At 42.5% G+C, this 15,305-nt stretch overlaps 1 protein-coding gene across 2 annotated transcripts; it reads left to right on the top strand.

The window, feature by feature from the left end:
* Positions 1-2,285: 2,285 nt before the first annotated feature.
* gas2l1 (growth arrest specific 2 like 1) lies at positions 2,286-15,217 on the top strand. 2 transcript variants are annotated; one of them, XM_003226798.4, is made up of 6 exons: positions 2,286-3,197; positions 4,659-5,341; positions 10,533-10,640; positions 10,739-10,835; positions 12,098-12,296; positions 12,640-15,217. In XM_003226798.4, the coding sequence occupies exons 2-6, from the start codon at positions 4,682-4,684 to the stop codon at positions 13,970-13,972; spliced, it is 2,397 nt and encodes a 798-aa protein (XP_003226846.2). In that variant the 5' UTR covers positions 2,286-3,197; positions 4,659-4,681; the 3' UTR covers positions 13,973-15,217. The 2 variants fall into 2 exon arrangements, with proteins under 2 accessions (XP_003226846.2, XP_008117977.2); XM_008119770.3 differs by having other exon boundaries at positions 2,287-3,117.
* Positions 15,218-15,305: the final 88 nt, after the last annotated feature.

Genomic DNA, 15,305 nt, shown 5'->3' with positions numbered 1-15,305 from the left:
TATTATTTTTCTCTTATTATTGGTATTGTTACATTTATTATTTTACTCTATTAATTATTATTGCAATTATTATTTTACTCTTATTGTTACTTTTACATTTATTTTACTGTTTTAATTATTATATTTATTATTTCACTCTATTATTATTAAAGGGATACATAAGCACATTTACATTGAAGAAGATGAAAATAATGATTTAATCAGAGTTGAACAGTCCTATCTTCAATTACAGTTTGAGATAAAGATTCAAAAACATTTAAACTACTGAGACCTCAATCAATGTAATTTTATTGGTATCTCGGCTTATACTGGAGTCAATGTTTTCCCAGTTGTTTTGTGGTAAAATTAGGTGCCTCGGCTTATACTCGAGTATATACGGCATATAAATTACTAAGCTATATTTTATTCAATCTTCAAAGCCTGTGAGATTTTATTATGATAACTAGATGGCAGCTTAGCATTTAAATTTATTACTATTACTATATATTATACCTCTCGTTCATATGGGACGCTCACTGTCTTTCCCAAAAATTGGGATAAATATTCCATTTGTGTTTCCTGGAAGAGGTGCTTCAGAGGAAGATGGCTGGAGAGAGACGTTAATGGCACCGGACAGGTCGGCTTCCAGGAAGAGGATGGGAAGCGACAGATCTGTGACGCTACGAGGAAACCCTCTCGTTTTTCCAGGCAGTTCAGTACGTTCAGATGTCGAGGAAAGAAAGGGCCAAAGACAACGGAAAGGGAGGACAGAGCAGGTCAGCCAGAGAGAAAACGCAATCGCAATGTCAGAGTAATTGAGTACAAATGCCTCCAAGGAAGACATCCAAAGGATTATTATTATTATTTGTATTTTGATCCCAATGTTGAGATAATAAATAATGTATTTTTATCCCAATGTTGAGCTTAGAATCATAAAAACAATGTATTATTTTCCCAATATTGCTCTTAGAAGAATAATAAAGTATTATCCCAATGTTGAGCTTAGAATAGTAATAATAATGTATCTTCTCAATGATCAGCTAATTACAATATTAATGTATTTTTCCCAATGTTGAGCTTAGAATCATAAAAACAATGTATTATTTTCCCAATATTGCTCTTAGAAGAATAATAAAGTATTATCCCAAAGTTGAGCTTAGAATAGTAATAATAATGTATCTTCCCAATGATCAGCTAATTACAATATTAATGTATTTTTCCCAATGTTGAGCTTAGAATAATAAAAACAATGTATTATTATCCCAATATTGATCTTAGAATAATAAAATATCCCAGTCGAGCTTAGAATTGTAATAATGTATCTTCCCAATGATCAGATAATAATAATATGTATTTTTATCCCAATGTTGAGCTTAGAATAATAAAAATGATAAAGTATTTTTTAACCCAGTGTCGATTTTAGAACAATAATGATGTCTTTTTATCCCAAGGTTGAGCCAAACATTATTATTATCATTAATAAAGGTATTTTTATCTCTGTTAAGCTTAGAATAATGATAACAGGAATAATGATTATTTGTATTCCAATGCTGAGCTTAACATCATCATAAGCATCATCATGATTATAAAAAATAAAATATAATAATAATAATATAAATATAGTAATAATAGCAATGGTAATTTACCATTTTGGAGCACTTGGGATTTCCAAATTAAAAAATAGAATATAATAAAAGAATAATAGGATATATATAAATACATATAATATGTATTTCTCTCCTGCTTGATCTCAATGGAGATGCGGTGGTTCTCAAAGGCAATTCTTTTCCACAGGTATTGCCTTACCTTTTGTGGGCATTGCATTACAGATGACACTGAATTATTCAAAGGCCGGCCTTTCATTATTTAGTATTTGTTTCGGCGCAGACCAGAAGGAGATGAGATATATATATATATATATATATATATATATATATTCATTTCTTCTTATTAGACGTAAACCTATGAGGAACAAGAAGAGAGTCAAGGGGATTTCCCAGCACAAAACTTCCCAAAGGGGAACATCTCTTTATTTGTTTTTCTAGAATATGATGATTATGATTATATAAAATATGTCTCATTCATATTTATATATTAATAATAGGAATGAGCCGTATTTGATATCCTAATAAGATGAATCTGCTCGTTCGTGTGATCATGATAGACAAATCTGGCTTGTCTGTATTGTGATGACATAATCCCATAAATGCAACCGTATAATATAATAATATTAATTAATAATATAATACAACAGCTGGCAGAGTGGTCTTGTTTGCTGTGTACTCATCTTGTTGTGTATCAAATCGTAATAATAATACTTGGATTTGGTTTGGTCTGGGGATCTGGCCTAAGGGCTAATGAATAACATTTATGTATTACGAATCTGAATCCTAATAATCCCTGCGTGTGTTTCTCTTGGGCAGGCGGGCGGAGGCTCCTCCTCTTCTTTTTCCGAGGCCAAAAGGGAAGGGAAGGGAAAGCAAGGGCAGCCATTGAGCTTTCCCTCTCTCTCTCTCCCTCCTTCCTTCTTTCCCTCCATCCACCCAGAGCTCCTCCTCTTCCTCCTCCTCCCCCTCCCCTTCTTCTCTTCCCAGCAAAAGAAGCCAGAGCGGCCGGGAGGAAGAAGGGAAGGAGGAAGGGAAGGAAGAAGGAGAAGGGCAGAACACCCCCCCCACACACACACACACCTTCCTTGGCACTCTTTCATTCTCTCTATTTCATTCCTCCCTTCCTTCTCTCCCTTCCCTCTTCCTTTTTCTCCCTTGATCCCTTCTTTCCTTCCTTTTCTCAGCTTGATCCCTCTTTCTCTCCTTCTCTCCTTTTTCTCCGATTTATCTCTTTCTCTCCTCTCCCTTGATTCTTTCCTTCTTTCTCTCCCTTCCCTTGATCCCTTCTTTCCCTCTTTTTTCTCCGATTTCTCTTGCTCTCCTTTCCTCCCTGCCTTCTTCTTCCTCTCCTTCCCCTCCTCTCTCTCTCTCCTCCTTCCTTCCATTCATTCTTTCCTTCTCTTTTCTCTCTCGTTCTTCCTTCTGGCCATGACCCTTCTTGCTTGCGGCCGCCGCCGGCCTTTGCAGCATGAGGACAACCAAGAAGCTGGGTGACTCCTGACCTTTCACCCCCCAAAACATGGCTGCTCAGGTGACTCCAAATACCAAGATCGAGAGATCTAGGATTATTATATTACATGGTTATATTATGACTATATAGATACTGTAGAGGTAATATTCTTGATTTGTATATAATTACTTCATATATTTATATACAAATATTCCTCATATATATATATACACACAACTGTTACTCGTATACATTGGATCTATACATAAAACATTGCTTTTTAATATAAACTGTCATATTAGAATATTGCTCGTTTATTTTTCAATCTGACGATGAGGATGATGAGGATATAAAATATTGCTTGTTTAGTTTTATATATTATTCTGATTATGATTATATACAAATATTATTTGAACTTAGATCCCAAGCTCTTACAGCAAAGGATGTTTTATTTTTATATATGTATATATGATTGTTACAATATTATTATATTTATATATGAGTATTCTATTTTATATTAGACATATTTCATCTCAATATTCTATATTATTATTATTATAAATTTGTATTATATGTGTATATATGTGTGTGTGTATATGTATATATAGTCATTATAAATTACTGTTATATTATTTCATGATTATGATATCCTTTATTACATATTATTGTATAACTTATATTAGTATATATATCATTATATTCTTTTACTTTTATAATGCTATATTATTATATTATATTTATAAGTCAGTATTGTATATTATTGTATGGTAATTCTAAAATATTATATATGTATAGATCAGTATTATACTATATAATAAAGTATCATATAATATATAATGATATTATATAGATATTGATGTTGATATATAAGGATATAATAATATGTCAGAATAATCATACAATAAGAATATAGAATGGGGTTCATGAGGCAGAGCGTGTTGAGGATCAGAGGCTGAGAGAGTGTGACTCACGGGTGGGATAAAGCAAAAGGTCTTTTTTGGGAGCGGAAGGCAGACGTGGCTGACGGTGTGAGTCATTCCAGGCTGGGATCCCGGCCAAAAGGCAGGCCGTTTCTCCACCTGGAAGCCGGGCCCACTCTGCCTGGCAGGGAGTGTGACTTGCAGCGGCAATAAAAGTAAAAGTAATAACATGGGTTTGCCTCCCAGGCTGACAGAGTGTGACTAGCAGCAGTAATAATAGTAATGATGATGATGATGATGATAATGGTTTGCCTTCCTCCACGGCTGCGAGTGTGACTTGCAGCACTAGTAGTAGTATTAATATAAGTTTGCCTTCTTCCAAAGCTGAGAGGGTGTGACTTGCAGAAATAATAATAATATATAGGATTGCCTTCCTCCAAGGCTGAGAGAGTGACTTGCAGTGGTGGTGATGGTTTACCTACTTCTGAGGCTGAGAGAGTGTGACTTGTAACAATAGTAACAACAACATAGGTTTGCCTTCCTCCAAGGCTGAGAGAGTGTGACTTGCAGCAGCAATAATAGTGATAGTAATAGTATAGGGGTTATTTCCACTTCTAGTGGCTTTGGGGCCTCTCCTGGGGCTCCTTGGGTTGGGTGTCAGATGGTCACGATGACCCTCACGAAGTCCCTCTCCCCTCGCAGTGACCCTCCTCCACCCGCCCGCCATGTCCGACCCGTCGGCCGTCATCGAGTGGTCAGCCTGCCGCAGCATCCGCCCCTTCCGCTCCAGCGAGGCCTACCTGGAGGCCATGAAGGAGGACCTGGCCGAGTGGCTCAACGCCCTCTACGACCTGGAGGTGCGGCCCGAGGGCTTCCTGGAGGCCTTGGAGACCGGCCACGGCCTCTGCCGCCACGCCAACCACCTCAACAGGGTGGCCGCCGAATTCGAGGCCCTCCACCCCGAGGCGGCTGCCTCACTCCGGGTCCCCAGGGCAGAGGTGGTCTTCCAGGCCCGGAGCGTGGCCCCGGGCTCCTTCCTGGCCCGCGACAACATCTCCAACTTCATCCGCTGGTGCCGCAAAGAGCTGGGCATCCCGGACGTCCTCATGTTCGAGACCGAGGACCTGGTGCTCAAGAAGAACGAGAAGAACGTGGTGCTCTGCCTCCTGGAAGTCGCGCGGAGGGGCTCCAAGTTTGGGATGCTGGCCCCGACCCTGGTCCAGATGGAGGAAGAGATTGAGAAGGAACAGGAAGAGGAGGAGGCCGAGGAGGAGGAGGAGGAGGAGCAGGAGCGCCGCCGCTGCCACCGGGACGAGCCCCTCCCCAGGAGACCCCCCAGGCCCCAGCAAATGGCCCTCGTCCACCTCCGCAACCTTGACGAGCTGGTGAGTCCCTCACACACACACACATGGAGGCGTGAAATAGTTGAGTGCATGTAACTATGGTACCTGTTATGTACAATAGATTTCATGCATGCGTACAATAGTTATGTGTAATAGTCTACTGTTGCATGTTTTCTATAGTTTTGGCTCATTTATGCCGTAAAGATATGCAGTAGTTTTGATCCTGACATGGGATATTTTAGGTGCCTAAGTGGAAAATGTAGATTTTAGGTTTGTAATGACATACTTTGGGTGAAACAGTTTAGGTGTGTACATAGAATACTTTAGGTGCAGCAGTGAAATAGTTCGATGCAATACTTAAGATGTGTAAATGGAATACTTTTTGGTGCACAAGCACAATAATCAAGTAAAATAGTTTAGATATGTAAATGGAATAATTTCGGTGCACAAGTGAAATAGTTGAGATGTGTCAATGGAATACTTTGGGTGCATAGGTATGTGTAGTAGTTTTGATGCGTAAATGGCATACGGTTCGGAGACCGTCTGGGAGAGGCGCCTTTGGGGCCGAAGGGACGAGGGCCATATCCTGATGTCATGGATGTCTCCATGCACCTTGTTTGCGTGACGTTGGCAAGTGGAAGGGCCCCCCTTGTTGGCTTTGGATGCCATGAGCAATGAACCACAACTTGGGTGTTGGGTCTGGGAGGGGCGGTGAGTCCAGCCGCTTCCGCTGCCCTTTTGGCACGACACCACAAAGGAGGGAGGTTTGACATGCAAAAGAGCTTGGACAGATTATGGAGTCAAAGCAGGTCAGGGGCTTGGGGGCCCTCTCGCTCTCGCTCTCCCTCCCCAAAGGATCTTAGTCGAAAGGGGGGAAATGCTCCGTAATCCCCAGGCAAAGGCCCATTTCTCCAGCACCCACACCTTGCGCCACAAGTCCCAACTTGCCAACGAGGCCAATTATACGGCCAAGGCAGAAAGATCGAGGCCTTTTTCCCAGACAGTCTCCCAACCCAGACATTACAGTTGGCAACCACACAGTCCTCCACCGCAAAGGGATTGTGTGCAGACACACACGGGTACACAAAAGCAAAAGGATTGCTTTCATGCACCCAATTTACACATCTAAACTATTGCACTTGGGCACCTAAAGTGCTCCATCTACATATATAAACTATTTCACATATACAACCAAAGTATGCCGGTATCGCATCTAAACTACTTGACATAACTATTGCCCTTAGACACTGAAATTATTCCATCTACACATCTAAACTATTACTCTTGGCTATTTCACTTGTGCACCCAAGGTATGCCATTGATGCGTCTAAACTATTGCAAATAACTATTCCACTTATACAGTGAAATTATTCCATTTATGCATCTAAACTATTTCACTTGACTATTTCACATATGCATCCAAAGTATGCCATTTACGCAGCTAAACTATTGCAAAAACTATTTAACTTCTATACTGAAATTGTCCAATTGATGCGTCGAAACTGCAACTATTGCACTAATGGTTGGACTTCTGCGCCAAAATTATTCCACTGACACGTCTAAACTATTTCAAGTATTTCACATCTGCACTGAAATTATTCCATCAATGCACCTAAACTATTGCACCTAGCTATTTCACATATGCACCCAAAATATGCCATTGATTCCTCTCAACTATTGCAACTATTACATGAAAAAGGGCTTGGACAGATTACGGAGTCAAAGCAGGTCAGGGGCTTTGGGCATCTCTTTTTTCTCCGTTTTCACTCGCTCGCAAACGGCTCTTATTTAAAAAGAAAAAAATGCTCTGTAATCCAGATGCAAAGGAGGGAAAGCGGGAGGGAAACACATGTGTCTTGTATAATATCTCTATATATAATCTTTTTGGGATCCAGATGCTCCAAAGGGACCTAAAAATAGCCCCGTTTTTTGGGTGGGAAATCAGTCCTAATGCGCTGTCTCACATGAGAGCATGACAAGGGGATTTTGGGCCTTAATTCCCCATATATATTTATTTTTCAATTAATGAGGTTTTATAAATAGAAAGAATAAAAATCGGCATCTGTTTGGCTTCGTAAGATTATATCTTAATATGGAAATGGAAGAGCATTTATTATTATTATTATTATTATTATTATTATTATTATTATTATTACTGTAACATGGGATGTCTAGCTTTGACTTACCTTAATTTTATTTATTTTATTGTGTATTAAAAATAATTGAATTGATATTATTTATAAGATGAAAGGTATAGTTTTGACTTGTATTTTTATTTTTATTTTAATGATAATGTTATTATTTTTAATAATACATGGGATATCTAGCTTTGATATAGATCATTTCTATTTATTATTATTATTATTATTATTATTATTTCTAATTAGTTGGAATGTCTTGTTTTGACTTGTATTATTTTTATGTATTATTATTTCTAAGACCATGGGATACAAAGATACATAGATATTACTACAGTGGGATGCATAGTTTGGACTTGTATTATTTTTGTGTATTTATTTTATTATTATTGTTTTGTTTCTAATACAGTGGGATGCATAGTTTGGACTTGTATTATTTATTATTTATAATATATACAGTGGAATGTAAAGCTTGAAGTCAATTTTGAGGCTTTTGGTCAACTATCGAAGGCCTTTGACGGAAGCGGATCAGTCTAGCTGACCTCTTGGGGACCCAGCTAATATTTTGAATTAGAAAAGGGGTGATAAGTGACGAAATGGGGGAAGTGGATGCCAAAAACCGAGGCGACAGTGAGGCGCTGGGTCGACAAAGGCCCAGCAAATGGACACTGTGTTCCAAGGAAGAATGAATAGAGACAGATAGCCTTTGTTCCCATTGACAAAGACCTTGGCGAGACCCAATTTGGGAGTTCTTCATATACAAACTCCCCTGTTTTGCCCAAATGGTACGCTCCACTGCAATACAGTGATGCAGACATGGGACTGTACCATTCCTCTTTGTGGGGGTTTGCCCTCCTGGGCACCTTAGGCTCCCCCAGCGTTTCCAAATGGTGAGGTCCACTGCAATACAGTGACACAGAAAAAGGATCGAACCATTCCTCAGTCGGGGGGGGGGGTTGATGAAAACTGCAATAGGAAAGCACAGGGAGAGGGCCAAACCATGTCTCATTTGGAGGGGAATCTTGCACAGTTCTCCTCAATGTTCCCAAGTGGTACTGTCCACTGTCATAGAGAAACATACAAAACAGACTGTACCATTCCTCATGGGGGGGGGGTATTCTATGTTTCTCTCCATCCTACTATTTATAAAGCAGGCTTTTTTGCTCATGTTTCCATAGAAGGGAAATGGTGGCGTTGTCAAGGCGGGCCTCCCAAATAAACACTTCCTTAATGTGGAAAAAAGGTGTATTTCTTACTCATTTCCTTGCTTAGAAAAGGGAAAATTCCACTTTTTCCCCCGCCTTTCCTTCCACACATTAGATTTGTTTTGTTTTTTAATTTTTTTTAATGTTAAGCTGCTTTGAGTCCCCTTTGGGGGGGGGGGCATAAATAAATATAATAAAAATAATATAAAATAATATAATGGTAATAATAATATAAAATAAGAACTGTATGACGATAATAGTCATAAATTGTGACAATGATATTATAGATTACTATATATTATTATGATTATTACAATTCTATTATATATTATAGAACAGTATAATGATAACAATAATATATAATACTATAGAAAAATAATTATAATAATATATAAGATAATTGTGGGGCCCCTGGTGGCACAGTGTGTTAAAGCACTGAGCTGCTGAACTTGCAGACCAAAAGGTCGCAGGTTCAAATCCCGGGAGCGGAATGAGCCCCCGCTGTTAGCCCCAGCTCCTGCGAACCTAGCAGTTCGAAAACATGCAAATGTGAGTAGATCAATAGGTACCACTCCGGCGGGAAGGTAACGACGCTCCATGCAGTCATGCCAGTGGCCACATGACCTGGAGATGTCTATGGACAACGCCGGCTCTTCGGCCTAGAAATGGAGATGAGCACCAACCCTCAGAGTCGGTCACGACTGGACTTAACGTCAGGGGAAACCTTTATTTTTACTTTTAATTGTAATAATAAAATAACAACTGTATGATAATAATAGTCATATGTGGTGACGATATTATATATTACTATATTATCATGATTATTACAATTCTATTATATATTATATAACTGTAATAATAGCAATATAATATAATACTATAGAATAATAATTACAATAATATATAAGATAATTGTAATAATAATATAAAATAAGAATTATATAGTGATAATGGTGGTGATGATATAATGATATAATTGTAATAATAATACAGTAGAGTCTCACCCAACACTCGCTTATCCAACACATTTTTGTAGTCAATGTTTTCAATAAATCGTGTATTTTGGTGCTAAATTTGTAAATACAGTAATTACTCCATAGCATCTCTGCGTATTGAACTACTTTTTCTGTAAAATTTGTTGTATGACATGATGTTCTGGTGCTTAATTTGTAAAATCATAACCTAATTTGATGTTTAATAGGCTTTTCTTTAATCCCTCCTTATTATCCAATATATTTACTTATCCAATGTTCTGCTGGCCCGTTTATGTTGGATAAGTGAGACTCTACTGTAATAGATTAGTAACCATAGCCACTTTGGGGAGATTAAGCGGGGTATTAATAAATATAGTAGTTAATAATAATAATAATAATAATAATAATAATTCGAATCCAGACTGACAAAGTTCTGGAACACAACACACCAGACATCACAGTTGTGGAAAAGTAAAAGGGTTGGATCATTAATGTTGCCATCCCAGGTGACAGTCGCATAGATGAAAAACAACAGGAAAAACTCAGCCGCTATCAGGACCTCAAGATTGAACTGCAAAGACTCTGGCAGAAACCAGTACAGGTGGTCCCGGTGGTGATGGGCACACTGGGTGCCATGCCAAAAGATCTCAGCCGGCATTTGGAAACAATAGACATTGACAGAATCACCATCTGCCAACTGCAAAAGGCCACCCTACTGGGATCTGCTCACATCATCAGAAAATACATCACACAGTCCTAGACACTTGGGAAGTGTTCGACTTGTGGTTTTGCGAAACAAAATCCAGCATATCTATCTTGTTTGCTGTGTCCTACAACGTCGTTGTGTTGATAATAATAATAATATAACTATATATAAATACAATATGGCAGTAATGGAATGGTGCTTGCTTTGCAGGTGCGGGAGATCCTGGGCCATTGCAGCTGCCCCTCTCAGTTCCCGATGGTCAAGGTCTCGGAAGGGAAGTACAAAGTGGGCGACTCCAACGCTCTCATCTTCGTCCGGGTACGTTGTTTTGTCAGATTGTGCCTCTTTCTCCTTGGATGTCCTTCTGGATCCCCTTGCCTTCTGATGGTTCTTTGCCTCCCTTCCTGGCGACGCAGGTGCTGCGGAGCCACGTGATGGTGCGCGTCGGGGGAGGATGGGATACGCTGGAGCACTACCTGGACAAGCACGACCCCTGCCGCTGCAGCGCCTTTGGTGAGTGCCCATCAGCCCAGCAGAGGAGAAAGGGAGCTGCGTAGGGAGGGAGAGAGGAAGAGACAAAGAGAGAAATACCCATAGATAGATAGGTAGAATTGTGGATTGATGGGTGGAGGGTGGGATCTGGTGCAGCACTGTTTGGACAAGCAAGACCCTTGCTGTTGCAGCACCTTCAGTATATGAAGATATAATATATAATAGATTATCATATGTATAGTAAGTAAGCAAGTAAGTAAAAGTTTATTTGTATACTGCCCTCTCTCCCGAAAGGGACTCAGGGCGGTTTCCAATATAAAATCAGCATAAAACATTGTACAATAAAACACTGAAAACACTATAAAACGCTATAAGAATTAAAAACAAAAACAAAGCATAACAATTGACTAAAACAATCTCATAAGCAGAAGGAATATAATGTATAGTATAATATAATAATAATAATAGAATAATAGTAATATAAAATCATGATGATTATATAAAATAAATAAATAAATATAAAACTCAAGGTGACCAGGATTTTTTAAATCTAAATATTATATATACACACACACACTCACATATACAATATTAATAAATGCAGACTAGACCAGTGGAGCTGGTTTCAACATGTATTTTGTAAAAAAATATTTAAGCCTAATACTACGTTTTGGAGGATATATATGTGTGTGTGTGTCTTAGAGGCTTTGACAGTGCATTATATTAGGGTTAAATAATAATAATGATATGATTCGATGACTCTACCATTATTATTATTATTATTATTATTATTATTATTATTATTATTATTATTACCACCCTGATATAATGCACTGTATTAGCATTATTATATAATACTGTAGTAATAATATGATTCTATGACTCCATGACTTTACCATTATTATTATTATTATTATGATAGCATTATTGATATCATTTATTATTATGATTATTATTATCCTGATATTAAGTCCCTCTGTAACGATTAAAACAAACGAGGTATGAATTCCGTTGGCCTTTTTGCCATGGAACCTGCCTCGTCACATGACGTCATAATGCACTAACGAAGCGGAGGCCCTAAACGAGCGGCTGGGCCTCATTAAGGAGAAGGCAAGGAGAGAAGAGAGGCTTTTGTCTGTCTCTCCTTGACGCACTCCGTCCATTATGCAAATGGCTTTGGCCCTGATTGGAGGAGTGGTTGCCCCCAGGAACGGGCCCGCCTCTGCTCTTAAAGGGACAGGAGCCCCCTTCTGGATTTTGACGGGACTTCCCTTGCGTTGCAGCGCACCGTCTGAACCCATCGCGGGGCCTGGCTTTCTCCCCACAAAAGATGGCCGCCACGCCCGGAAGTCCCCAATCGGGGAGTCCCGTTACGCCGCGAAGGGCCGCCAGAACAACTGGGAACGATGGGCCTTGCAGTAAGTCCAGCCCTTTGAAAGGAGCTGCAGCCAACGGTCAGCAGCGGGACAACAGCAGCCTCAGGTACAGTGGGCTCTTCCTTCATCTCTTTTTGTCTTATTTTATATTATATTTTTATTTTCAATCCGGGAACAGGATCACAACTGGAAAGGCCCTTAGACTTCGTTACGCATTATCCGGGGGGCTTTTAATGTATTTTATTTGGGTTTTAATTAGTGTTTTGCAGCAAGTGCTCATATTTATAGTCTGCATTTGTTTTTCATGTTTCTATTGTATGTTTTACTGGCTCTAAGCTGCCTTGGGCCCAGTTGCTTCTTGTGGAGATGGATCTTCATGAGGTGGTCTTCCTTCCTTCCTTCCTTCCTTCCTTCCTTCCTTCCTTCCTTCCTTCCTCCCTCTGTTGCAGGTCCTTAAGAGCGCGGCGTCTCTCCGGCGACAGCGACTCCTCGGCCTCCTCCCTCCAGAGCGGGGCCCTGGGGCGCAAGCGCAGTGACGAAGCCAAAGTGGCCGCCAGGCGGGTCTCGGAAGGGGCCGTCCTGCAGCTCCGTCCCGGTCCCAAGAAGCAGCCGCCGGACAGCCGAAGCCACTCCAGAGAACGGGGGGCCGTCGTCGCGTCCCGGAAGCCAGAGGCGGAAGAACGAGGCCGGTCGCGGTTGCCCAACGGGGCCCAGAGCCCTCGCCCTCGAGCCCGGAGCCAGGGCCGGTCCGGCGGTGGGCCCGTCTTGCTCATCAGTCGAGGAAAGGACGGTCAACACTCGCTGGTCCGAGCCGAGGAGCCAAAAGGAGCGTCTGGACGAGCCACCCCTGGGACCAAGAGCCCGGCCGGCTGCAGGAGTCCGGTGCTGACCCATCGACGGGGCTCCCTCCCGGCAAACAAAGTGGCTGAATCCGCCACCCGGAGGCAGCGCCAAGGCCCGAAACAGTGCGACAACATCGGACAGGAGTTGGAGCAACTGGCTCGCACTTTCCGGAGTCCGCTCCGCCTGGATCCGAGCCAGGAGCAGCAACTCTATCGCCGTTTGGAGGAGGAGTTCTTGGCCAACTCGCAAATGATGGAGGAGGAAGAGGAAGACGAGCCCATCGAGTCCCTGAGCCGCCCGCGCTTGTTGCAAACCAACACTGCGGATCCCGGCGCGGCAGCAGATTCGGCCTATTGCTCTTCCAGCTCGTCCTCCTCGTCCCTGAACTTCTTCTCCAAGTACGGCCTGCAGCCCGATTCCAAAGAGGAGCCCAAGCGGAGGTTGCGGGTGCCGGACGCCGCGGATCCCTCGGAGGGCTGGGAGAGGAGGAAGCCAGCCCTGTCCAGCTCCTCCGACGAGAGCAACTCCTACCTGGGTCTCAACGAACTGGCCGAAGGGGGGGACGCTTTCTGGCGGGGCAAAGAGGCGGCCACCGCGGCTCCGGAGGGAGATCTGGGCCCGTCTTCGTCACCACCGCCTCGTGCAATGGAGGAGGAGGAGGAGGAGGAGGAGGAGGAGGAGGCGGTCGTCCTCCGCCCGAAGCCCTCCCTGAAGAAGCCCGAACGCGTGCCTTCCATCTACAAGCTCAAGCTGCAGCCCATCATCAGGCCCCGCACCGACTCGCAGCCGGACAAGACGCCCTCCAAGATCCCCACGCCCCTCAGCTACAAGGCCGCCAAACCGGCCCCGGAGAACACCCCCAAGCGTCCGTGGGCTGCCTTCCATGACATCTTTTCAGCCGAGTCCGGAGTGGCCGATGACGAAGGCTCCTGGGCTTGAGGAGCAGAAGGGCCGCCATCGTGTCCCAAGGAAGGGACGGAACGGACCGCCCAACAAAAAGGGTCCTGGGCTGGAGGACAGAGTGGACAGACAGATTGGGCCGCCGTCGTGTCCCCACCAAGGGGTCCTGGGATTCAGGAGGACGATGAAGGCACAGAAGGGGAAGCCGTCTTGTCCCCACCAAGGCTCCGAGGCCTGAGGGCAGAACGGAACACCATCTTGTCCCAAATTCCGCACCTTGAACTCTTTTTCCTGCTGCTATCGCTGCCTTGTTTGCGCAAAAACCCGCTGCTGCTCCGATATGGAGCTCTGGGGGGGGGGGGGGTGGAATTAGGGGGTGCCTTCCTTTAATATTATTATTACTGTTGTTGTTGTTCTTAATTTCTGGGTCTGGAGGATGTGCATGGCTTTGGCGGCAGCATGCTTTCAGGGGTGGAGTCCTCAAGCACTGGAGTTGTGGAAGGGGAGTCCGGCACTGCTCTCTTGTGTCGGTTTCATACTGATAGAACGCCCGCCGCGGTGCGGATGTTGGGGTCGACAATCTACTGTAACCCCTTTTGTTTCCCTATTTGCTTTGGGTCGACATGACTGCTGTCACCTGCTCGTGGTTCTGCGCTTCCCGTCCCGTTGGTTCTCACTTTTGTTGCTCCCTTTAATCTCAAATCCCCATTAGTCCCTCCCAGCGCGTTTTGGAGAAGTTCCGATGCTTAACGGTGACTCTGACGTCTTCCGTAAAGACAGTTTCAGGAAAATATTTTCTCAATTTTTTTTAGCAAATCATTCAAATGAGACACTCACTTTTCTGCTATTTTTTAAGGAAATCATTCCAAGGAGAGGCTCGCGTTCATCTTATTTTTTAGCAGATCATTCGGATGAGACGCTTGCTTTTCTGCTATTTTTTTAAGCAAATCATTCCGAGAAGAGGCTGGCATTGGCCTTATTTTTTAGCGGAGCGTTCAGAGGAAAGTCTTGTTTCTTGTCTTTTGAGCGGATCATTCAGAGGAGGGGCTGGTATTTCTTGGCATACGATTCTTGCCGAAGTCTTGCACATGAATCCTTTCTCTTCGGCAGGAGACTTCTTCAGGGACCAGGACTGTGTTGCACCTCCCTTCCCGTCCTAACGTACTGTAGCTTTGTCTTAATTAATCTATGCATATTTATAATGAGCTCCGCCTCCCATCCTGACCCTGACGAATGTAGCGAAAACTGAACCGAATCCCGGACAGTAAACTTAGAGCAAATGCAGGGCTTTCGTGTGCCTTTTATTGTGCGGGTGAGTTGGGTGCATGAGTGAATGAGTGAGTGTGTGTACACATGCCTCATCTAGTTATAT

This window comes from Anolis carolinensis, chromosome X (genome assembly GCF_035594765.1).
Source record: "Anolis carolinensis isolate JA03-04 chromosome X, rAnoCar3.1.pri, whole genome shotgun sequence".
Lineage (NCBI taxonomy): Eukaryota > Metazoa > Chordata > Lepidosauria > Squamata > Dactyloidae > Anolis > Anolis carolinensis.
The sequence above is the reverse complement of the archived record's forward strand: the minus strand, read 5'-3'. Positions and strand labels throughout refer to the sequence as shown.

Excerpts from the sequence above, each read along its gene's own strand:
- gas2l1 (XM_003226798.4), top strand. The coding sequence starts at position 4,682 with ATGTCCGACCCGTCGGCCGTCATCGAGTGGTCAGCCTGCCGCAGCATC. Across the intron at positions 5,342-10,532 it reads TCCGCAACCTTGACGAGCTG|GTGCGGGAGATCCTGGGCCA; the intron begins GTGAGTCCCTCA and ends CTTGCTTTGCAG. Across the intron at positions 12,297-12,639 it reads CGGGACAACAGCAGCCTCAG|GTCCTTAAGAGCGCGGCGTC; the intron begins GTACAGTGGGCT and ends CCTCTGTTGCAG.